Raw genomic sequence first — 24,056 nt, 5'->3', positions numbered from 1 at the left:
ATATATATACACACAATATATATACCATCCAAAGTGTATATATATATGTATATGTATATAGAATCACAGAATCACAGAATAGTTAGGGTTAGAAGATCTAGAGATCATCTAGTCCAACTCTGCTACTCCAACAGGGACACCCAGAGCATGTGGCACAGGGTGGCATCCAGGCGGGTTTGAAGACCTCCAGAGAAGGAGATTCCACAACGTCCTTGGGCAGCCTGTGCCAGGGCTCTAAGGGAACAGTCTCCAGGGCATATATTGTGTATATATACTTTGCAAAACATTGCACTTATTCAGAAGCAGACAAATAATAGAAATATTCATCTGAGGACTCAAGTCTAGGCTTTTTTTTTTTTTTTTTTTCAAGGACTGACTATTTTGGTGCATAGGGACGGTCAGACAGACCCTGTCCAGTGAGGCTGGGACAGACTAGGAAAGAGGGGTTTCCCCCATAGGCCCTAATTTAGGAAAGAAACTGTATGACTTCTCTTATACTGTAGCCTGCTGAACCTCTCTGGGAGGAGATGGAGTTGAGTTGCTGGAGCAGGGGACCTGAGGAGGTGACCCTTGTGCAAGGAGGCCACAAATTGCCCTGTACTGATCACAACTGGTTCCAGCTGGCTGTAACCAGCCTAAAATGCACAAAAAGGAAAATTAAAAAATCTATCACTAAAACTTTGCTCTATTGGAGGTAAACACAGAGCATCCATACTTAGACTCAGCCCTGGCTGCAGCTTGGGACTGGAAGCATACTCCTCCATACTTACGGAGCAAGGGGGCTCCATAAACTCATGAAGGTTTATGAGCCATGAGTGAGCTATGATGAGGCAGGGACACACCCAAGGAACCATTTGTTGTGGGTGACCAAGGCTGGGATAGTGACAGCCATGAGGGACCAGGGCTCTAGGACAGGGACATCTCTGAGGGACTTGGCCATAGGTGACCCTTGGTGGGGCAGGGACATCTCCAAGGAATCGTGGCGATCACTTGGAGGGACTGTGGTCACCCATACCAGGGCAGAAACATTCCTGATGGACTGCAGCCCAGGCTTGACTCCCATGACCGTTTTTGGGGAAAATACTGTAACCTGCAGGAAAAACACCAAAAGCTGTGGCTGGGGAAGGGGAAGATAGATCTCTGTCTTTATCTGTAAGAGTATTTAATGGTGCTCCTTTTTTCCTTATTACTTCAAGAAGCAATCATAAGTTTGTGTGTTGACTGTTGATAAATTAAGAAAATCCTTTGGGATATGACAGTTCTGCCTGTGATCTGCAATGTGATTTTCCCCATTGCAGTGCCCCATGGTGGGGTTCTCTGGGAGAGGACCTGGGGCAGGTGGAGAAACTGCAATTCCCAAACAATTCCCTCTTCCATCCTGGCATGTTCTTATGTTTTTTTTTTCTTTTTTTGGGTTTTTTTTTTTTTTTTTCAATAGGCAAGCATAAGCAGAGTGCCTCTGTAACATATCCAGATTTTCTGTTGCATCATTGAGTGCTTATGTTTTGAATATATGTAAGAATAAAAGATCTGATTCCTGTTTCACATAGTGCTTTTACATCTGCACTGCTGATATCAGTGCTTCTGCCCTGCTCATCCCCTCTGCAGGCACCTTGGCATCTCAAAATCATTGGAAGTATTATGGTATTAATTTTAGATGATTATTGGTTTAGAAATCCTATTTGGATCTTAAGCTTTCAGCTTGCCACCTAATATTAAATAATATATAGGCTAATAAAATACACAAGTTTCCATTGCTCTCTCATTTTTTATTGTAGAGAATGTGCTATTGCTATTTTTGCTCTGAAGACTCAGAGCCACTGTTTTCATCTTTATAATGGCTGGAAGATTTCACAGGTTTCCTATTTACTAGGTTTATTACATGCTTTATATAGATTGATTACCTCCTGTAGAAATGTTATATTTACTGCCATGTTATAACAGCAACTGAACAACTTGAGGTATGCTGAATTGACTAGTATTTGAACAGGGTAAAAAGATCTTTTCCTTCGGTTTTGAATAATTATACGTGTGCAAGTGCCACTGGTATGGTGATYAGGCAATGATTTTTACTTTAAAAGAAAATTCTTACAGCCTCATTTTATGGGTTTTTTTTCTAGTTTTTGAGAGTGGACCAAGACAAAGACAGAGAATGCAGCCTGGACTGTGCAGGGTCCCCCCAGAAGTCTCTCTGTGCATCTGATGGAAGAACTTTTCTGTCCCGGTGTGAATTCCAGCGAGCAAAATGCAAGGACCCTCAACTGGAGGTTGCGTACCGAGGCAACTGCAAAGGTGAGCAAGTCAAAGAACTCTTAATTGTGCATTATGTCCTGTGCAAAGTCTCATCTACAGACTGGATAGTGTGTGCATGGGACAAAAACACAGCAGAAACATGTGTGCTAGTTTTATATGAATTGCTCTAGAAAGCTTAATAGCCTGATGAGTGTGATGTCAGCAAAATTCCTTGAATTCACTTGGACTATCATGGTATATCTTCTGGGTTATAAACAGATTTCACACATGGTAGATTCACTGCTGAGATAAGYATAAATCTGTGTAGGGCAGAAGCTACATGCAGTAAGCTGGAAAAACAGTCTTGGATACCTTGTCTGTGTTAGGTRTGATTCTCTAAGTTATCTTGTAGCCAAATCTCCCAGTAAATGAAATGGGAACTGGGAATGACCAGTCGCTTGCAGGCTTAGGCTTGCAGGTATCTCAGAAATAAAAATTGAATTGTTTCATTTGGTGTTTTTTGTCTACTGTGGTTTGGTGTTTTGAGTTACAAGTGGTCAAAATCAGTTTTGTGGTTCCTAACTGTAATCATTTAGCTAGCAGAAAGAGATCCAAATGGTATTGTTGTTTGGATTTATTTTAAAATGTAATCCACCCTAATATAAATCAGGGACTATAAATTGTAGTAACTTCTGTACTTCTGAAAGCTTGTAAATCCTCAAGTAATATAATTCTAAATTTCAATGAAATGGTTTGRAAAGCATAGAACCCTCACAGGCCATCCGTAGGTACATCATCTACCCTTGTACTTCTGCAGTCTGTATAAAGAAACAGTGCAACACATGCAGCACATCAGCTCCAATTCTTATAGAGCATTCACAGCTTAGTCTTCTGGTTTTTAAAGTAGACCAGTAACACAGAATGCTAAACAAAATGTGACATAATTCCCTTCTGAAGTGTAGGTGATTCCCTGTACAATTATGTTTTTAAAAGGTAAAAATAGTTTTTAGTTATAGATCATTAAAATAGATCTAGTGATTATGATCACTGGATCATAAAGATTTCTTTTTGCTTTCTGTTCAAAAAATAGAGATATAAAAAAAAAAATCCAGGGAGCACACAGACTCAGCCTCTAGGAGGCAATTTTCCACATCATCTCTCTTCATTAGCTCCAGCAAGCCTCTGAAGCATCAAGMCTACTTCAAAGAGACGTTCTGTCTCATCTTCTTCCTAACTGAAACACTATGCTCATTCTTCAGGTCTTTCATAATAAGCCATTGTATTACCTGATGGATCTATTTACTTATGCAAAAGGATAACATAATGAAGTTACCTGAGCCAAAGTTTTTGTTACAATCATGAATAACAAAGAGAATTATTGTACACTTCGTATTTCTTCAGTGTGTACATTTAGAGTGTTTTACACTTTTTAAGGAATGAGTTTTACAGTTTCACCTACCAGGATCTTTTTCATAAAGAYTTGGTGAATTGTCTTACCCAAAGAGTGTCCGTCAATGCTGGCAAATTTTGCTTTAGGCAGTCGGCAATTACAATTTGGAGAAATGCTCCTTTATTTATTAATGTCTACCATGTCACTACAATTGTAGACTTGGAATTAGACACCTTCAGCATCTTAAATATTGCTAATAGAAAACAGATATCACTCATTCATTAGCTGGGTGCTTCTAATCTTTCATTTAAATGAATGCAAACATCACTTTAATGTTTAAATATTTTTCATTTGGTTGTGAATAGACACATAACTATCTGTAATATACACAGTCAATATCAGCAAGAGATCAATGCTATTTTCATTTTGCTTTTTCATAGTATTTATTATTTAATCAAAGTAGTCATAAATTTTGAAGGGTACTATGTCTTTATTCCTACTGATAGCTGCAATCATCTGAAATATTTCAAACTGTGAAAACAAATTTGAAGGAAGAAAAGGATGGCCCACTGCTTAACTGCCATTTCAAGGTCATTACATTCATTTGATGGGCTTTGATAGCCCATCAAATCTCCAGAAGCAGCTGAGGAAATCCTCAAATCAAGATTTTTTTTAAGCAGTTGCCCTTGAGTGATTACATTTATTACTGCATGTTTGCATTCTGCAAAGAGCAGAAGGTTGTTTTAGTAAGACTAAGAAAAAAAAAAAAAACAATTCCATTTCAGGTCAACATTCAAGATTTAAGAATTTGTTTTCCTTCCAAGTTGGGATGAAATAAATCCTTTTGTAAATTTTTAGTCACTCCTCCTAAAACAACCAACCAATAATTCATTAAAATGTGAAATTTTGGATCAAACTAAGATTGTTAATGCAGGAAGAAATTAAATGAATGTGTATATGTAGATATGCAAATTATGAACAAGGAAAAAAAAAAAAAAGAGGAGGTCATCTGTGATCTCTCTCTCCCAAATATAAGATTCACAGCTTTGAATTTCTGTCTGAAATCCAGGATCACCATCAATCAAATAGAGCAGTCTTAAGTCTAAATCCATCTCCTCCTTTCTTCTTCTCTTGAAAAATTCCCTCTTGTCCCACCCTCCTACACCCAACTGGTTTGAAAGTGAGATACTTCCTGGAACCACTTTATTTAATTGAAAACATTATGGCTTTTTGCTCAGTTCATTGTATCCATTATAAATCCAAATATCTTGGCAACTTATGATCCATTCCTGAATCTTCAGGAATGTTTAGAGTTCATCATATCTTGTTTATACATTCAAAACAGAGATTTCTTTTTTACATCCAAAAGTAAGTTTGAACCACTGTCAGACTGATGTCGGCCTTCTCCAGATAACTCTAGATGTGTCCTTGCAAATGCCAAACTTGGACTGTTCCAAATCCTTTAGCCTCCTTACTTATTCTCATTATTTGTCTGGTCTATTTATTTTGATTAATTAAAGCTAAATTACAAAGAGATGGMTTGCTTTACAGTTGTTTCCTTTCCCTTTTATACTTCTTAATTCTGGTTTCATTCATAGCAAAAGTGGTTTTCTGAGGTAATTCTTTATCACTGCAACAGAAAAAAAAATTTCAGGGTCTGGATTTCAAAGTGAAACAATAGAATACGTTGATGATCTTTATTCCTTTTTCTTTTCTCTTTCTCAAGTTCATCTAGTTCCAGATGGCTGTAGCAGAGATTGAAATAGCTTGGTGTGTTTTTTTCATAGTTCTGTCCTTTTAAAGTATAGAAAGAATGAACAAAACTGAAAATGACTAAACCCCGAGCTTTCCTYTCAATTCTGAAAAACAACTCACCTTAGACAAAAGCATTGCAATGGACATTTTTGTTAGTTTTGTTTGTATGTTTTAAACAATATAGATTTTTTATTATTATTTCTTTTGTTTGCAGTCTACTTTCAGGCAGTTCTGGAGTCAGTTACTAAAGTTGGAAATGTTAGGAAAAGTTATAATCTTATAAAACTTCCAGGCTGCTCATGCAGTTTTAATAGGTTCAAATATTTTGCATAAAATGTAGATGAACATCTATATTTTTGGATAATTTTCAAAAAAATAAAAAAACCTCAATCTGAACTTCTGGAGGTTTGCCGCTTACTAGAGATGGACATTTACTATGCGGTAAGCTTTTGAGTCTATTAAATTTATTTTGGTTATTGAAAAGTATTATTTGTKTTAAGGACACTCGGACACTCTTAAAGTATCCCATGTAACTGCACATGCACATACAMGTACCCCATACATACTTACACACTTCACAGTAAAGCTAGCCTGACATAATCAAAGGAACAAAAAGTACAAGAAGTGGGAAAGAAATAGGATTGCTTTTAGACAGAGCAGAAGGACAGATAGGCAACGTCTCCCTGGTATATRAAACATTGCCAGGACATGGTGTAAGTAAATAAGTAAACTGGACTAAACAAGCATGAGCTGGTTAGCACTTTCTCAAGGACTATATGGATGTGGCTCAGGAGTTAGCAAGCTCCTGGGACTGTTCCCAGGAGACAGCATTCACACTGACACTTTCYTTGAGCGTGTAAAGCAGTTCAGCAGCACAGCCATGGACTGTTCTTTTCAAAGCCCCTCAGGATTTAGAAATATTCTTCCATACATTTAATTTAGGAATATAGAGAGCCAGAGCACTATATCTCCAATCCTCACATGTAGATGGAGAGAGTTTAATACATAAATGCTTATGAAGAACTCGACAAAATGAAATACTGAGACCTAGACCTTGCTATTTCGTAGGACTTTCTTGATACATATGAAGGTAAATCTGCTCCTACAACTAAAATGACCTTGACCATATGTCCTTTATTATTTGACCATGTTCCATCTGCTATGGCTCGTGAGGGTGGGACTGGAGAACTCTGCATGTAACACCATCAGGCTTCCTAATTTACAAAATAGTCTTTAGTACTCTATAGCAGTGCACATGAAAAGTATGAATTGACATTTGTCTCCTGTAGGGCCTTACAGAAAATGCAAATTATCTGTGATTTGAAACATGGCAAAACTTACTTCAAAGGCAACTGTATGGAAACAGAAATGCATAAAATAAAAGCTAAAATCAGATTCAACAGAAATGGGAGAGGCATTCTCTTTAGACCCCTGTAGCTTTTGCAGAGAAAAKCTGCTTCTCAGCTCAGTGAGGAGGAAGGCAATGGGGCCCAGGAGACATGCTGGCTATGCTGTTATTGCCGGTACTTTTTGTTAGTTTCCTGTGTGTAGGAGAGGTTGTCATGGCATGAAAAAATCCCCAGAGCTGGATTGTCATGAAAGTAGGAGAAAGAGCTTAGATTAGCTTGTCTACATGCTTGTCCAAACTAGATTTGTATTAGTATGCCCGACCCAGCTTTGCTTTTCTTTAGGTTTATCTTTTAAGTTGGAAAAAAAAACCACATCTAGATAAGTCGCCTTACGAATCAATGTTATAAATTTGCTTTGCTTTATATCAATGAYAAAGAGGAATTATGTTTCCCTTCTGTTTAAGGGACTCATGACATGGGTATTGTAAAATCAAGCTTTCACTTGTTTTCACAGTGCTTAGGGAAGACTCTTCTCTCTAATTACCCTTTTCATTCAATATCATTTTGTGTCCGGCTTTCTGGGAACTCATTAATCCCTCCAAAAGCCTGAGGTTAGACAGTACTGCTCTACTTGTAGTCATCTAAGTTACGTGAGTTTTTAGCTGGTGCTCACGTATGTGCTATGCTGCAGCTAGATTTTGGGTGGCCTTTTGAGGCTGTTCCTTGTTTAGTTTCTGTCTTCCTGTAAAGAAAGAAGTATTCTCCATTTGAGAGGAGGAGGGTTATGAGCAGTCAGGCCTTCAGGAACTAGTTCTCTCAGCTTGGAGTAGAATAGTACAAAACTTATCTTTGCCATCTCTCCTACCAGCATGGAAGAAATTATTATAAGGCTTGTGAAAGTTCAGAACATATTCAATAAATAATGGTTTTATAATGCAAATGTTCTCAGTTTTCAGGGCAAAATGAATTTGGTGATTTTTTCTTAAATGTAGTCTTTGCAGTTCTTATTTTCATCTGAACTGTACTATTTTAGCTATAGGTAACTAGGCCATAATTGAGGCACTAGGGACTAGTATTCTGAATCCATTAAGTAGGTTAGTAATGATATTTGGTATCCTGTGTTTGTAATAAATATAAAAACAAGTTAACATGTCCATTTCTGACAGTATCTGTCTACTCTAACCCTCGAGCATGGAGATGAAATGCTTGGATTTCTTGGCCATACCATTCTTGGCTTTTCTATCATTGCTTTACTGAAAGAAGACATTTGTAATAGCTGGATATTTGATATAGAGTGATAAAAAGTAACTGCCAACTTGCCTTATATTTCAATACTTCATTGTCATTATATAGCAGCAACTGGATTTGCAGTACTTTTGAACTACCAGTAAAAATACATGCTGGGACTGACACTCAAATATATTCAGGCTTTGCAGAGGTAGCCCTGACTYGCCTTGTTGCTTCATGAACACATCAATGACAGCCATCACACACAATATTTGTATTGTTATTCTATAACTCAGTAGATTCTCTTTCTCTGTTGGAAACCCTAGAGAGCTCATGTTTAGCTTAACTCATTTATGGTATCTTAAAGAGCCTGGCTGTTTAAAAATGCCATTCTTTTATGGGCTATCATAGACATAACAAAAGGTACTATCTTCATTCTCAGGATTCACATAAAGAACTGGAGCACATCAAAATATGAGTGGAATTTCCCATAAAGAGGTATTTTACTATTTGCTATTTGCTTTTCTTAAAGAAGAGAAGCATCTAGCATTTCCATTTCATAAAAATGGGGYTTATATCAGTAATGAGAAGTTTCAATCACTTGAATTATAAGTAGAATTAATTAATTACTGAATGAAGCACATGCTGCAGTTAGTAATTAAAGTTCTCTTCGTTCATTTGATAAAGATATTGGTGTGATGTTCCCTTTGCGGAAATGCAAGAGCACACTGCTTGTCAGTAATTGTCTTAAGACTTGAATTGCRTTCTCATATATTAGCTGTGGTCATTGGGGAAAAGCTACTTTTGTCTCTTAGGTAAAGRACTGGGTTATAAATTCTGGAAGTAGACTCTAAGTGTACACCTAATCTTGTATTCCTGCAGAGATGCCCACAAGCTTAGATTTATCTGTGGGCAGCATGTGAGCCAGTAATCCTGATCTTGACGTGCACTTGCAGTGCCCAAGTGTGTCTCTTAGGTTACAGCAGGGGCAAGAATTTTTGYTTGGCCAGTTTATCCCCTACCTGGAAGGCAGTCTTGGGACTTGCTTTTGGAAGGCAGAACATGCTCCTGAAATGTTCAATTTGGAGAAAGAAAGACACAGTGAATAGATTTAGTTATGTTCCTGAGATGAGTGACAGTGGGACTGGATCAAAATATGAGTCTATAAAGTAGAAATGGCATCTTGCATTTCACCTGATTTACTACAACTTGCATAGCCTTCAGAGTGAAAACAGAACAGTCTTCACTAGTCCTCTTCACTTCTACCTTTTCTTTTTTTCTCAGCCCACGTTGATTTTGTATGTTTCTAGAGTGTAATGTTGTCAAACCTGATAAAAATCCGATCAAACTCCAACATCCCTACCTTTTGTTTCTGAGCCTTCCTTAATTGACTGTTTTCTATCAAGCTATTGTTGGAATGAGTGGTAATTTAAGAAATAAAATATTGAACATCTTGATGAACAAAATGTATCTAATAGAGCATAATTTATGTCAGGCCTGACAGCAGGATAAGTTGGTATCTGATTATGCTTGCTTGTAGGTACTAAATGGTGATGCATATCATTTTAAGTATGTTTGCAGTGGTTGTACGTAGCAGTTTTATATGTATATAGTAGTTTTATGTAGCAGTTTATGTATCCATAGTTGTCCATAAATAGTTGTAAACTTTTTCAAATTTTCAATGCAAGAATTACAAATTGACTTGTGTTAGACTTACTTAAACTTTTTAACAGCTCTGTTCCATTCAGAAAACCTAGTCTTGTCTTTGGTATSTAAGAAAACAAACAAACAAGCAAAMAAACAAACAAACATAAATAAGGGTGATTTCTCTTCCTTTAGTTTTTCTTGTAAATATTTGATTCAACTCCAGTCACATTGTTTCTCTCCAAATGTGACTTAGCAAATTTAGAGAAATATTGTGCTAAGAAGGATTCAAGCACAGCACTCCGTATTTTATCTTAAAGCTTAGCTGTCTAAATTACTGGATGCAAAATGTGAAAAAAACCACACCATTTGCCACTGTTAAATGCCAATACAGAAGAGTTTAGGCAAGAAGTTTGCTCTGCTTTTTTGTTTGAATCCAGAATGCAGAAATAAAATAACAGTGAAAGCATCAGCCAGCCCTCGTCACAAAGCAGAAAGTGTTTTATGCCAGTGTGAGGCTTAATGTCTGTGCTGACATCTTTTCCAAACCAGGAGRCTAATCATATGCTCTTTGAACCCAAAACTTGGGGCACATATAACTTGTTTTGCATTTCCTGTCACTACAGACTACAGCTACATGTGCTTCACTGGTCCAGAAGCAATCAGGTCTGTAATATTCACTGACCTTGGTCAAATATAGAAAAAAAATCATTTTGTAACAACAACAACAACAACAACAACAACAACAACAACAACAAAAGCCCAACAACAACAAAAAAAACTGAGTCTTGTTCCCCAAATAAAGCATTTCTGTGCTAAATGAACTGCAAAATTAAGGCTATTTGACTTTTATCATATCATTACCAGTTGCAGAAGGATAGAAAAGTGAAAAAGAACCACAAAAGTGGAAAACAAATCTGATTCATTGTTAGTCCAATAAAGCAAAGTGCTCAAATAGATACCTATTTTTAAACAGCTTAATGATGCATAAATTTAAAGGAAAGTTTATACAGGTATTTTGAGGCTTAATGGAGGGTCAGTAAGAGAAACCTACAGCAAAACAATGAGAGGTATTTAGATACTAGGTCCATACTAGGTCTTGTTCAAATCCGTGGACTTTAGACAAGCTTTCTGTTTAGCATATGAAGAGCTAAGCATCTGTGAAAAGCCCTCAAGGGAATATTTTCTTCAAGCATTTACGTTTAACCACTTTATAAGTGGTTTTAAAAAAGTGATACATGTTTCTGATGCTAAGTGGAATATTCCATCTAAAATAAAACAACTAAATTAAACTATTAAGATAATTTTATGCATAGAAGTATCACAACCTCCTATGATACACAATAATCTATTTGAAAACAAGTGTTGACTGCTCATTGTATTGCGATTGGAAAAGTTATTTTTATTCTTACTGAAATTATATAGCAAACAAAACAAACAAAAAAGAACCCCAAAAATGAATGGACTAAATCAGTAGATTTACCTCTTTTCTTTTTTTTTGGCAAACTGTTTCATTTTCTATTAGAGAATCTAGGGTAGAGTTCACTGTGGAGGCAAAAAGTTGCTATAAACTTACTTGTATTAAATGTCACTTTAGAGTTGGTGTTTACACACTTGATGAGTTTGTGTCATTGTTTTAAAGATAAAATTATACTTCATAGTAATAATCTTCTTACTGTGTATTATTCAAGGATGAGCTGATAGAATTAAACTTGATTATTTTTCCTTCCAAACCTCAGTATGATATAATGTGCTGCACTGTTGAAAACAGGAAATAAAACTGATGAGTTTTGAGTCATTCCTCCACTGCTTATGAGGCTAATTCTGTTTTAAGAAGTTCRTTTCATACCACAGTTTCCTATTAGCTTTAGTTTCCTTCTAGGAAGTCCTGTGTCTCTGAATCTGGCTCTAGATTCTAAAGATTGGTACCTGCATCACACCACTTAAAAAGTAAAAGTCTTTGCTGTTCCATTTAGCTATAAATGACAGTCATAAGTGACAGTACATTTTATTTGTGCCAGATACAGGACTCGAGTGCAGCTTCTAGCACGCAACATACAGGTCAATGTGCTAAAAAGCACAGAGACCAATACTGCCCCAGTCTGACAGCTAATACTGTGCAAGTGCACTAAAATCCATTTACTCCATTTACCTGGAGTAGTGAGATTAGAATTTCACTCAGCTAATGAAGTATTTCAACATTACAGCTAGGCATGCATATCTGCAAACTTTTTTCTCTCTGTTGTTTAAATATAGACAAGTAARGCCTCATCCCAGCTTTCTATAGGTCCTAGAACCAAACAGTCTTCACCATGTCATGTGCCATATTGCTGTTGGATTAATACTTAAATTAGGAGAGGAATAAAATCTAGTGGGAACTCAGTCAAAAAACAGTAAAAAAATCAAAACCTTGATTTTTTACTTAGATTGTTGCAAATGAAAAWCAACAACAGCAAAAAAAWTTAAAAAGAAAACATAAATAAAAAAGGTAAGGCTTTTCTTATAGAGCCCCATGTGACGCCGTTCACTTCAAAAGAGCTCCTTTGGCCAGGTGCTATGATGATGGAAATCAAAGCTATGAATTGATTCAGTAAGCACAGAATTGTCAGGTAAGGTCCACCATATTTTACTCTAAGTCTTCATTTCAAGATAGATTAGGGACCATCCTGACATGAATCAGTCATGTTGTAGCTATCAAGGGAAGATGAATCTGTGTGTGAGAGACTGCACAACAATCCTCATAGATGTCGGTACTCCTATAAGCTTCCTGTTGGCAAACCATTTAGGCCTAGACACTTCACACTAATCAGGAGTGAGAGTCATCTTCACTTGCATGAGGTGCAAAGAGGGACCTGAAGACAACAATTCTCCACTGCTGAGTATGCTTAGTACAGTTGCCATAGCACTGGCCTTCAATGAATGATTGTAAGCAATGGACATGTGAAAGGTTGTTCTCTACAAGTTTGGGCTTATGCTTGACTGATTCTTATTTGTTAGGAGCTGTGAAGTCTTCCTACACCTGTGACAAAATTRTTATCTGTATTTGTTTGAATATTTCTATGTAAGCTCATATTTCAGACTTTCTTGCAAAATCAATTTTCAACTTCTTTTTCAACTTATTTACAATAAGGCATAGAACATAATTCTCTTGAACTCTTTCTTCTAGAATATTTCAATGAAAATTTAATTGAAATCAGGCAGCGGACTCAAAATATACTGTCTGGAACACAGTAATTTACCAAAAATATGAGAATTCCTTCGATTTTAGTGATGTCTTTGTAATGGCGTTAGCTCTTCTGTACTAGTAATCTAATGCTTATCACTATACCAAGTAAAGATATTTGAAAATGCATTTTTTTTCTTTTTTTTTCTTTTTTGTTTATACAACCCTGTTACATTTCTTCTATCAGAGCGGAACTGTGTCTCTGTATCATACTTCTCTCCTAGTAGTAATACCTTGGTGAAATAAAAAAATCAGAATAGGAATAACATTTTGACTATTCTGTTTCAGATGTTTAAATTGAAAAGAGAACTTGCTCGTTAGTTTTTTTTTTTTTTTTTTATGTATAATCAAAGACATTAATGTCCAACAGCATTAAAATGTTTCCATGGTTTTGATGCAAAACAAGGCTTTAAATCTCAGTTTCACATTTGGTCATTGTTGTTTGTAAAGAATAGTAGATTATCTACAAATAGGATGCCTTTAGAACACCTAGCTGCTTAGAAACAAAATGATGGACAGCTTGGAGGGCTTCTTTTTCTCTATCACATACTTTTATGATAATTCAAATATTGGAGATAATTTGTAAACTTGCTAGTACTATAGCTGAGGCCATATGTGATGGAATTTATATCACTTTTCCTTTTAGACTTTTAAACCACATGTCATTCTAGAAAAATGAGAGTAGAGGTCCAACAAAGAAGTGATTTATTTTCAGTTAAAATACTGGCTACATTAAAACCACATGTTATTAAGTACTGCATATCCAAGCCATGCTCAGAATAAGGCAAATGACACCAAATATTGGTCAAAGTATTTCTTGTGTTTTTTTTTCCCCCAAACTTTGGTAGTGCATATACTAACATATTCTACCTGATCCACATTGTACATTAATTATACTTTCTCCTTGATAAAAATCTAATAAGATATTAAAGTACCAGCGTACAAATTATTCCAGTGCCTTATTATCTTTCTCATATTTTTTGGATGGTTGAACTTTTCTGTTCAATTTAGATGGCACTGCCTCTCTGTGAATATAATTTCTGAAACAGCATAATATGATTGAATTTATTAAAGACTGAAACTTAGATTTACTATGTAAAACATGTTATACTTCAGATATTTTACTAGCATGAGCTTTGCAATAACACTCATAACATTCCTATGATATGTCTACTTTACAGAAGAGCAACACACAGAAGCCATGCATACAGGTCCAAGACTAGAAGGAAAATCACTGTAAAAATCAGAATTAAGAAGGCATAATTTTATGTTTAGACAGTTCTGTTCAGTTCAGACAGAACTGTTTCTATAATGACCTGTTTCACTTCCCACACCAGATTGTTTAGGAGTTTTTTYTTTTTCTTTTTTCTTTRTGCTGATTTTGTTAGGTAATTTGTCCAAACCCTGATCCTGTACTACAAAGCTTAATCCTGTACTACAGACAAGTTTTTGGGGTTACAAATAACTTGTTGTCTCTGTGCATAAATGGCCAAATGGGATTGGAACAGAGAGGTTACTTGGGAAACCAGGAACTTATCTGGCTCATGCTTACACGACAGAGCAATTTCTGGGGACTGTTAGATGATAAAGAAATATCAAGATTCACTGGTATCAGATGAGGAAAGTGTTGTGGCCTTGCTTTTCTGATTCTATTTATGTGCAATTTGCGTAGGCTAGAAGATCTGTCCCTGTACTAAAAATTTATTGTCACTAATCACAACAATGTCTCTGTCCCTGTCAAAGGTAAACAGTGGGCAACTGTAGTTTTAGAATGCTACCTGCTATTTACTGTCGAACAATCTTTACACAAAACACAGAACAGAAGCAGTATTTTTTTCTACTTATATGCTTCAGATCATTTTAATTCAGCTGTTACAATCACATGTTGAAATCATTAATGCTACTTTAAGCTTGTCTGATATTCTCATTTGTCTAAAAATGGTATAGCTCAAGCAGAATCTGAAATACTGATTCTGCACAAGCAATTTTGTAATTACCTTAAACATAAAAAGATACAGCAGATTGTTATTTGTCCTCTCTTGGTCTTTGTCTGCCTAGTCAAAGTGTAATATATTAGACAATGGAAATGCTAATGCTACTGAATTAAAATTATTCTGTTTGCTACCTTCTCTTGGATAGAGACATTGTCACTAATTGTCAATTCCAAATTGACAGTTTGTGCTCTTTAGATTACTCCAAATGCTCTTTAGATTACCGTGTAGGTGATCTCTGACCTTAGCACTGCATCACCAAACTGACTTGTGTTCTCTCTTTTTCTAGATGTTTCCAGATGTGTGGCTGAGAGGAAGTACACCCAGGAACAAGCTCGCAAGGAATTTCAACAAGTGTTTATCCCAGAATGCAATGAAGATGGCACATATAGTCAGGTTGAAATTTTTGACTTGGTATTTTGCATGTCTGAAAGATTAGATTTTTATGTGTGTTTGTGGAAAATAAAGAAAAATAAGTAATGTAAGGAAATGTTATTTCAAAATGAAATGTACTTTGTGCTAATACTGAAGTTAAAAAAAAATGGAAAGAAAATTTTTGCTTTGTGCCAGCTGAGTCCTTGTGTTTTTTCTTCAGAGTTGACCGGCAAAAGAGCCAAACATTACTGTTGTTAATGCAATACACCCCCTATTCTTCTAGATGAAGGCAGCTGAGTCATTCTTGTATACTCATGAGATGGTAAAATGTTTGGAATTTCTGATCTGCTCATGATCTGAGCCAGAAATCTTGTGATAACAATCCATATCTTGGTGCTAAAGCATGAGTCGTGGAGGAATCTTCCCTATTCTCAGCTGAATTTATGCACAAGCATACAGCTTGATACTATTTTATGTGGCTTATATCATAGCATTTAGAAGGGATGCAGTTAAAAGCTTATTCTTTGATGTATATCTTAATCATGATTGCTTTCTGCTACCTTTGTACTGCATTTAATTTGCAAAGTTGTGCCGAAGACAATCAGCTTAAGCGTAGTGAAGTAAGTGATACYGGCCTTCAGGAAATAAAACGCAATTGATTTCTTAGAGGAATTCCAAGAGTTTCCTTTCTGTCAGCTTGGGAGATGAATAATGCTGGCAGAAGCACTGTGTCCTACTCTTTCAGTGAGTGGAACAACATGTTCTCTGTGTGAAAAAGAACTCAAGATTGCTTACTTCAGGAACAGTTTATGTTTCCCCTGAGGACCTTCACTGTGAAGTTTTTGTAACACCTGCACCTTCCTCTTCTGAAATAGTGCATAAGCAACAACATATTTCAGTAGTTCTATCTACTTCTGTAGTTGAAGGACCTACCACACTGTGCTTSAAAGAAGCTTTTCTTTATGCTAAGAAATTATATACGGGACTGAAATTAAGGTCCTTTATGCAGTATTATTCTAGACTTCACCAATACAATTCGTTGAACTAGCTGTTTGTTCACATCATGAATGCTTTGAGATAATGGACATGTCTCAAMGACTGCACATGGTTTGTATCATTTTTGACAGGTTCAGTGCCATAGTTACACTGGATACTGCTGGTGTGTCACTCCTAATGGCCGTCCTATCAGTGGTACTGCCGTGGCCCACAAAACTCCTCGGTGCCCAGGTAAGATTTGCTTGGCCGATGAGGTTATAATATTGTATCAAGAATAACAGTCAGGTTCACTTGTGGCATCTATGGTGGGACTTGATGATCTTGTAGGCCATAATGATTCTCTGATTCTCTGATTTTCCTATTCTCTGATTCTATAATCTGATTAGAYTTAAGGAAAAACTTCTTCATCAGGAACATGGTTCATCGTAGGAACAGGTGCCTACTATGGACTCTCCTACCTTGGGAATTTCCAAAACTTGACTGAATGAAGTCTCAAGCAAGTTGATATTTTTTGAAGTTAGCCCTGCTTGAATTCTTCAGAGGTCACTTCCAACATAAACCTGTCTGTGATTCCATTTCCTTTATTTGTGCGGTAATCTGGCAATCAAGGAACTTTGTCTTGTGGATATTTGTATGATATATATCTATTGATATATGAAACCAGATAACTGCTTTGCTGAGGTAGTTCTCTCATGGTAGTAAACTCACTGCAAAAGTTCCAGAGGATTTTGTCTTTTAGATATTTTAAGCATTTTGATTATAGAATAACATCCCAACCCCAACAAAAATATTGGGTTTGACTGTAGTGCACTAAAACAGCTTATACAGAAAATCTGATAAATGGCCAAATATAGCGCAAAAATAAAAATGAAATGAAGTACAAAAAACATAATGGAATAGTTGTCTGTAGAAATTAATTGGCAGCTTGAACTTATTGCTCCATGCACTGTCCTTTATCTTTCATCAGGACAACTAACAGCTTCACTCTTTGTAAGGAATTCGCTTCTCACCCTATTCCATTGACACTGAGAATATATGTAGTAAATCCTCAGTGCAAGAGCAAATGCCAGAATTACTGGTCACCTTGCTTGAGGCTGACAGAATTGCAGCCCTTCACCAGAAACTGCTCTGAATGTATTTGTGTCCTTTGTATTATGTTTTTGATCTTGTGGCAAGACCATTCTCTTTCAGAGACTGGATAAACTTAACTTAATAAACTTAAATAACTTAACGTTGTAATATAAATTAAGCTCAAAAGGTGTCTTTGCAAAAGCAAAGGTGGATTGTTGTTGAAAGTTTGCCTGGTATGACTTATTTCAATTGATCAAGTACCATATCGATAATTTTAATAAATAGATGAAGAAAGAAAGTCTTTGTTGAGATTTTTTTTCTAGTCTCTTTCTTTCTTCATTTATTTATTAAAAATCACTAAAAAGATCATTAAAAACTATTACTACTACAAAGACTATCAAAAATTATTTCCACCTTTAAAMCCTGTCTAGTTTAAATGATTTGCAGAGCCTTCCATGTGTATTGTGTGTGGATAAACTTTAGTTAAAAAGAATAATCTTCAGTCTAATCTCCTTGGTGTAATCTACAAYGGGATATATGTTGAAGAGTCAATGTGGCATTACAGTGAGTTGTGAAAAGATAAATAAAATGTTCACAAGGCTTAAAATTCAGAAACCCATGTATTAATTCTAATGTAATTACTGTTTATAACTGGGTCATGCCTTCAGAAGACATAGATAGTTAGGACAGCATTTATGTGCTTCAACATACTCTTAAACAGAGATGTTACTGCACATTCACAACTGTGGCCTCTTTGGAAATGTACCTTCATTGCTTTCTTTGCAATATCTATTTGTATCATAAATCTTTGTAGTTTCCTCAATTTCACCTACATCAGTAAAGAAAGAATTATGTATAGGCTTAAATTTCAATATGTGACTATTTGAGTCAAAATTCTGCTAAATTGCTTAAGGTAAATTCACTTGAATCACTTCTGTGAGAAGCTACAGTGTAGTTTCAGGATAATTAGTAGTTTCACAGAAAAAAATATTCTGCCTCTACAGATAACAAGCCCTAATTCCCCTCAAAGGTATATTCCAGCTACAGCAGAATTCAGAAATTAACTAGAAGCACTGGCATATTGTGCAGTTATAGTGGGTAAGGGCTTGGTCTTGAGTAGATCTGGAGAAAACTTCTCATTAAGTTGAGAGGACAGATGCAGATTTTCTCAGAGAGTTACATAACGTAGTAAGGCAAAACTTTGTGCTTATACTGTCTGAAGAATTACACCTCTCCCCCATTTTTCACTATATACTCAGAATTACAGTCTGTTTAGTATAACAAAGTTTAKATTTCTTTCTTTCTTTCCTTTCTTTCCCTTCTTTTCCTTTTTTCCCTTTCTTCCCTTCCTTAGCTTCCTTCCCTTCCTTCCCCTTCTCCTTCTTTCCTTTCTTTTTTTTTTTTCCAGCAGAACTATTGATCTTTGACAGAACACCATTGATTCACTTTTATACTTTTTCTTTAGCGCTACTATGTACAGGAATTTCAGACAAAATATTAGTATGTACACTGAAGTTGAATAGACATGCTGCTGTCTTGACCAGCAATTGTGGGATCATAYAATTCCTCAGATTATTGTCCCTCATCAGTCTAATACGTTATTTATGTGTAAATAATGTATTTAATTTGCAGGCACTGTCTATTTTTTGATTTTGAACGGATCTCTTGTAGTAATGGCATCCTGACAGATGCATTTGTATGTAGACTTCACTTGCCTCTGTTTACTCTGCAGGAATGGTATTGTAGTTATTTCAGAGAGGTTTATGCACTAGTAAAAGGCTTTTATTTTTAACTGGGATCGCTTTTGCCACTTTTTCCTCCAGAGTAGAAACACTTCAGACTATCAAGATGACTGGTAGAGTAAGTTGTGAACACTCTTTTGGAATGATTTTCTCATAGGAAATGTAGTACCATAGTATATGTGAAAAATTCTATCCTAAATAAAAATTTTCAGTGTTTTTAATACTCTTTCAGCAGTAGCTGGACAGATAAGGCTTGAATACATATATAATCAAAAGGCTTGAATACATATATAATCAAAAGTGCCCTTCCTAACTCATGTGGTGATTTCTTGCCTTTTATTTTCACATAGTGAAACTTGCTGCAACTTGGATGAAAATACAGAAACAGAAGAGCATGGCAGTCTGAAAGGACTTGGATTTTAATAAAGGAAATAGGGAGCATGTGGACAGTTAGGAGTTTAGTTTCCTGTTTTTTTTTCTTATTCTTTCTTTTCCTAGACCTGCCGCATATTTACTTTGTAATATGGATAAACTGAATAACTTTATCTAACTTCTTAATTCCTTATCTGCATAATATGATTCTTCCTAAAGCTCTCTCAGATCCTGTGATAGAAAATGTATTTTTATGTATCTGCAGTATCTGTATGAGCTGAGTTGTTCACTCTTCTGTTGTGGTTACTCTTATTAAAATTGTCCTTTTTTGCTAGARACAAAAGACATGAAAGGATGGAGATTTTAAAAAAATGAAAGACTCCTTCCAATGGACTCATGTAAATCCTTCCATTTAATTACTGCATTCTTACCTGAAAAAGCACCTCATCCATCCTTTCCAGTCCTTCCCACATCAACACTTGATGCTGCTAAAACACACATGGTAAATCTTAAAATGCCATTCCACTCCATGGGTATAATCTGCACAATTTCAGGAGCAGTGGTGAGAAGGAGAGTAAATCAAATACATTCTCCTGACAAGCTCCTTAAAAATGATAAATGTCCTCCAATCCTTTCACTAAAAATGCCATACATAAAATAGACATTTTTACAACTCCCATTTCTGTTATCAGCACAACAAAGAACTGTAGAAATTCCAATACCAGAGTCCTGAGAAATAACTCAGAAATCAAGATGCAGGTGTTAAATTGTCACAAGAATATAAAGTGTTCTCCTATTGTATGATTTGTCTGCCACTTTAATTCTTCTAGGCTTCTGCCAYAGCATCACAATGAAATTGCAGAGGGATAGTGACATGTTCTATCATTCTTAGAAGTTGGTTTGCACTGCATTTCAGATGCCATCTAATCTTTAAGGCAAAAACATGAGTAGCTTCAAAAAATTCAGAACCCTTCCCATCTGTATAATACTTTCATCAGATAATATAATGATATATCAGATAATATAATTTCCAGGCATATGGAGGAGAAGAAGCTGCTGAGGAGCTGTCAGCATGGATTCACCAAGGGGAAGTCATGTCTGACGAACCTCATAGCCTTCTATGATGGGATGACAGGCTGGCTGGACGAGGGGAGAGCCGTGGATGTTGTCTACCTTGACTTCAGCAAGGCTTTTGACACTGTCTCCCATAATATCCTCATACGGAAGCTCCGGGAGAGTGGACTAGATGAGTGCACGGTGCGGTGGATCGAGGGCTGGCTGGATGGTAGAGCTCAGAGGGTGGTGATAAATGGGGCCGAGTCCAGTTGGAGGCCTGTGGCCAGTGGTGTCCCCCAGGGGTCAGTACTGGCCCCGGTGCTGTTCAATTTGTTCATCAATGACCTGGACGAGGGCATGGAGTGCACCCTGCGCAAGTTTTCAGATGACACCAAGCTGGGTGGAGTGGCGGACACTCCGGAGGGCTGTGCTGCCATCCAGAGGGACCTGGACAGGCTGGAGAGTTGGGCAGAGAGGAACCTCATGAGGTTCAATAAGGACAAGTGTAGGGTCCTGCAGCTGGGGAGGAATAACCCCAGGCACCAGKACAGATTAGAGGTCGACCTGCTAGAAAGCAGCTCCATGGAGAGGGACCTGGGAGTCCTGGTTGACACCAAGTTAACCATGAGTGAGCAGTGTGCCCTCGTGGCCAAGAAGGCCAATGGGATCCTGGCCTGCATCAGGAGGAGTGTTGCCAGCAGGTCAAGGGAGGTGATTCTGCCCCTCTGCTCAGCTCTGGTGAGGCCGCACCTGGAGTACTGTGTTCAGTTCTGGGCACCCCAGTATAAGAGGGACGTGGAGCTTCTGGAGAGGGTCCAGAGAAGAGCAACCAGGATGATTAAGGGACTGGAACATCTCTCGTACGAGGAGAGGCTGAGTGAGCTGGGCCTGTTTTCTCTGGAGAAGAGAAGGCTYAGAGGGGATATGATTGATATGTATAAGTTCAGGAAGGGAGAAATGCAGGGAGGAAGGGGACAAGCTGTTTTCACTGGTGGCCAGCGATAGGACGAGGGGTAATGGCCATAAGCTGGAGCACTGGAAGTTCCGTCTCCAAGTGAGGAGCAACTTCTTTACTGTGAGGGTGACAGATCAGTGGATCAGGCTGCCCAGGGAGGTTGTGGAGTCTCCTTCTCTGGAGGTCTTCAAAACCTGCCTGGATGCCACCCTGTGCCGCATGCTGTAGGTGTGCCTGCTTGAGCAGGAAGGTTGGACTAGATGATCTSTARAGGTCCCTTCCAACCTTAAATATTCTATGATTTTGTGATTCTGTGTAATGAGAATTATTRTATTTGTAAAGTATTTTTTTTTAGTTTCTTTCGTTAACAGAGAAAAATTTCCATCCATGAATTATCTAGTTTTTCTGTCTCTGTACATAGTATGTTCCCTGTACATGTACACTCATACACACACGTGCAAATATAGGGCATGCACAGTTTATGTTCCTGTTTTCCTCTGCATTCAGTGATTACTTATGAAGTATTCCTTAGCAGGAGATCAAAAGTTGTTATCCAGAACAGGTAATGGTAAGCATTCACTTTCTCCTTTAAATTCCAATAATATATGATCAGAACTGTAGAAAATACATATGTTCAAATCATAAACCACAAAAATCGTATCTCATTCCCTGAAAGATTTACCATATATCTGATATTGTTTGATTGAAACTGGTCTGAACTGTGAGTTTTGTAATAAACCAAAGCTTGAATATTTCTAACATTAAAAAAAAAAACATGAAATTGTGAATGGAAAGCTAAGCAAATGGAGGAGATAAGTATATATGAGTTAGAGTGATAATAAATTATTCTTGTTAAAACAAGACTAAAATTAAATAATACTGAGGAATTTAGTATCCCTTCTTACCTTCTCCACCAACATTAACATATTTCTGTGGTGTGATCCAATTGCTTATAGTGCATTAAAAACTTGAAAGTTGATCTGTATTGCCTAACTTTTCTAAAAGCTATAGTCTGTGATTTCTGCTTGATGCCTGACTGAACATTGGAACACATCTGTCATGAGTATTGACAATAAAATTTTTGCAATGCTTTCATTTGTTACCTTATATCACCATTTAAGCTAGAAGTACTCCTAACTCAAGGATATTCAGAAAATGGTAGGAAGAAACAATATAAATTTACTGACACTCCCACCAACTCAGACTGAATACCAAAACAATTTTTCTGCTAATATTTATTCACATAAATTTAAAATCCCAAGCGAAAGTATGCTAAGAGCATTGATTTTACATTTTGGGAAGTTCTGTGAATATTTTCTTTAGTTTCAGTATGCTGTAGTTAGCCTTTGTGAATGCCAGTCTATCCAAATACSCATCAATTTTCCTTCAAAATGTAGGTAAAAGAACACAAAGCATAGAAAAAAAGTTTGATATTTTTCTGATTCTGATTAGTTTCGCATAGTYGCCATTTCTTACCATTTCACATACATATGGAGTAATCTGAAGGCATCTTCATGTAAATAAAATTGGGAAAGGCTTTTCCACTTTTTGTTTAGGATGTGGAATACTGTATACATTTCACAGATGCTTTAAATTGCTTAGATAGGAACTCAATTTTCTTTCCATTTATAACGCTAGTTCTGAGTGTATGTAGAGAATAGACATTTAGATTTAAATGCCATTTAAATGAAGGTTTCACTTTTTCACTCTTTGTCTATTTGGAAGGGACAGTATGAGTGTGCAACACATGAACATGTTTTTGCACTTGTATTTATTTACTGTTTAATATAATCTCTTTCTCTGTTTAGTAAATTTATCAGTAGTCATTTATCTATCAGTAGTAATTTCTATGATGGTGCAGATATCTGCCAAGCTATAGTATCTGGCCTGCAAAAGAAGAATTGTCTGATATTTATGGTTGTAATTAGCATAGAGGAATCTGAACTATGTTAGAAAACGTTAATAATGAAAGTAGATTTTTTTTGGTTGATTCCTTTTTCAATTGCAGGTTCTCTAAGTGAGAAATTGCCACAACGAGAAGGTGCAGGAAAAGCAGGTAAATATCTTAGAATTCCTTTAAATAACAACTAAAATAGCTGTAGGATATAACACCTTCATTTCTCATAGTTTCAAAGTATGAATGTACATATATTATATATATTATATATATATTATATCCATTATAATGTGTATATATTATATATATATTATATCCATTAAAATGTGTATATATACATGCACATGTGCTGTTATTTTATATGCTTATTGACGGTATTAGTAAGCTTTGGCTTACAATATTACATCAACTTTTCTCTGATTCTTAGTTGACTCCCATCTAGAATCTTCTTCATAAATTTGAGACACCAAAAGTTCCACAGGAACTTGAGAAAACACTTTTTGACAGTGAGGGTGACAGAGCCTGGAACAGGCTGCCCAGGAAGGTTATGGAGTCTCCTTCTCTGGAGTCTTTAAAACCCGCTTGGATGCAGCCCTGTGCCACGTGCTCTAATTGACCCTGCATGAGCAGGGGAGGTTGGACTAGATGACCTCTGAGGTCCCTTCCAACCTTAAGCATTCTATGATTCTATGATTCTGTAAACTGTATTTCAATAGCATAATGGTCTCTGTTCATATGTATGCACATATAGACTGTTATAGATTATACAGTATACAGTCAA

General features: G+C 36.5%; 1 protein-coding gene across 4 annotated transcripts in view; it reads left to right on the top strand.

Moving 5' to 3' along the window:
- The window catches only part of SMOC2 (SPARC related modular calcium binding 2), a 126,466-nt gene that overhangs the window by 40,160 nt on the left and 62,250 nt on the right, over positions 1-24,056 (top strand). For all 4 annotated transcript variants that reach the window (XM_026044835.1, XM_026044834.1, XM_026044833.1 and 1 more), the window contains exons 2-5: positions 2,121-2,292; positions 15,101-15,207; positions 16,314-16,413; positions 23,387-23,434. In XM_026044835.1, coding sequence (XP_025900620.1) covers positions 2,121-2,292; positions 15,101-15,207; positions 16,314-16,413; positions 23,387-23,434 — 427 coding nt within the window. The remainder of the gene's footprint in view (positions 1-2,120; positions 2,293-15,100; positions 15,208-16,313; positions 16,414-23,386; positions 23,435-24,056) is intronic.

The sequence above is a fragment of the Nothoprocta perdicaria genome, unplaced genomic scaffold (assembly GCF_003342845.1).
Source record: "Nothoprocta perdicaria isolate Ctin4 unplaced genomic scaffold, notPer1 scaffold_387, whole genome shotgun sequence".
Lineage (NCBI taxonomy): Eukaryota > Metazoa > Chordata > Aves > Tinamiformes > Tinamidae > Nothoprocta > Nothoprocta perdicaria.
Note: the sequence above shows the minus strand (reverse complement) of the source record. Positions and strands in the feature narration are given on the sequence as shown.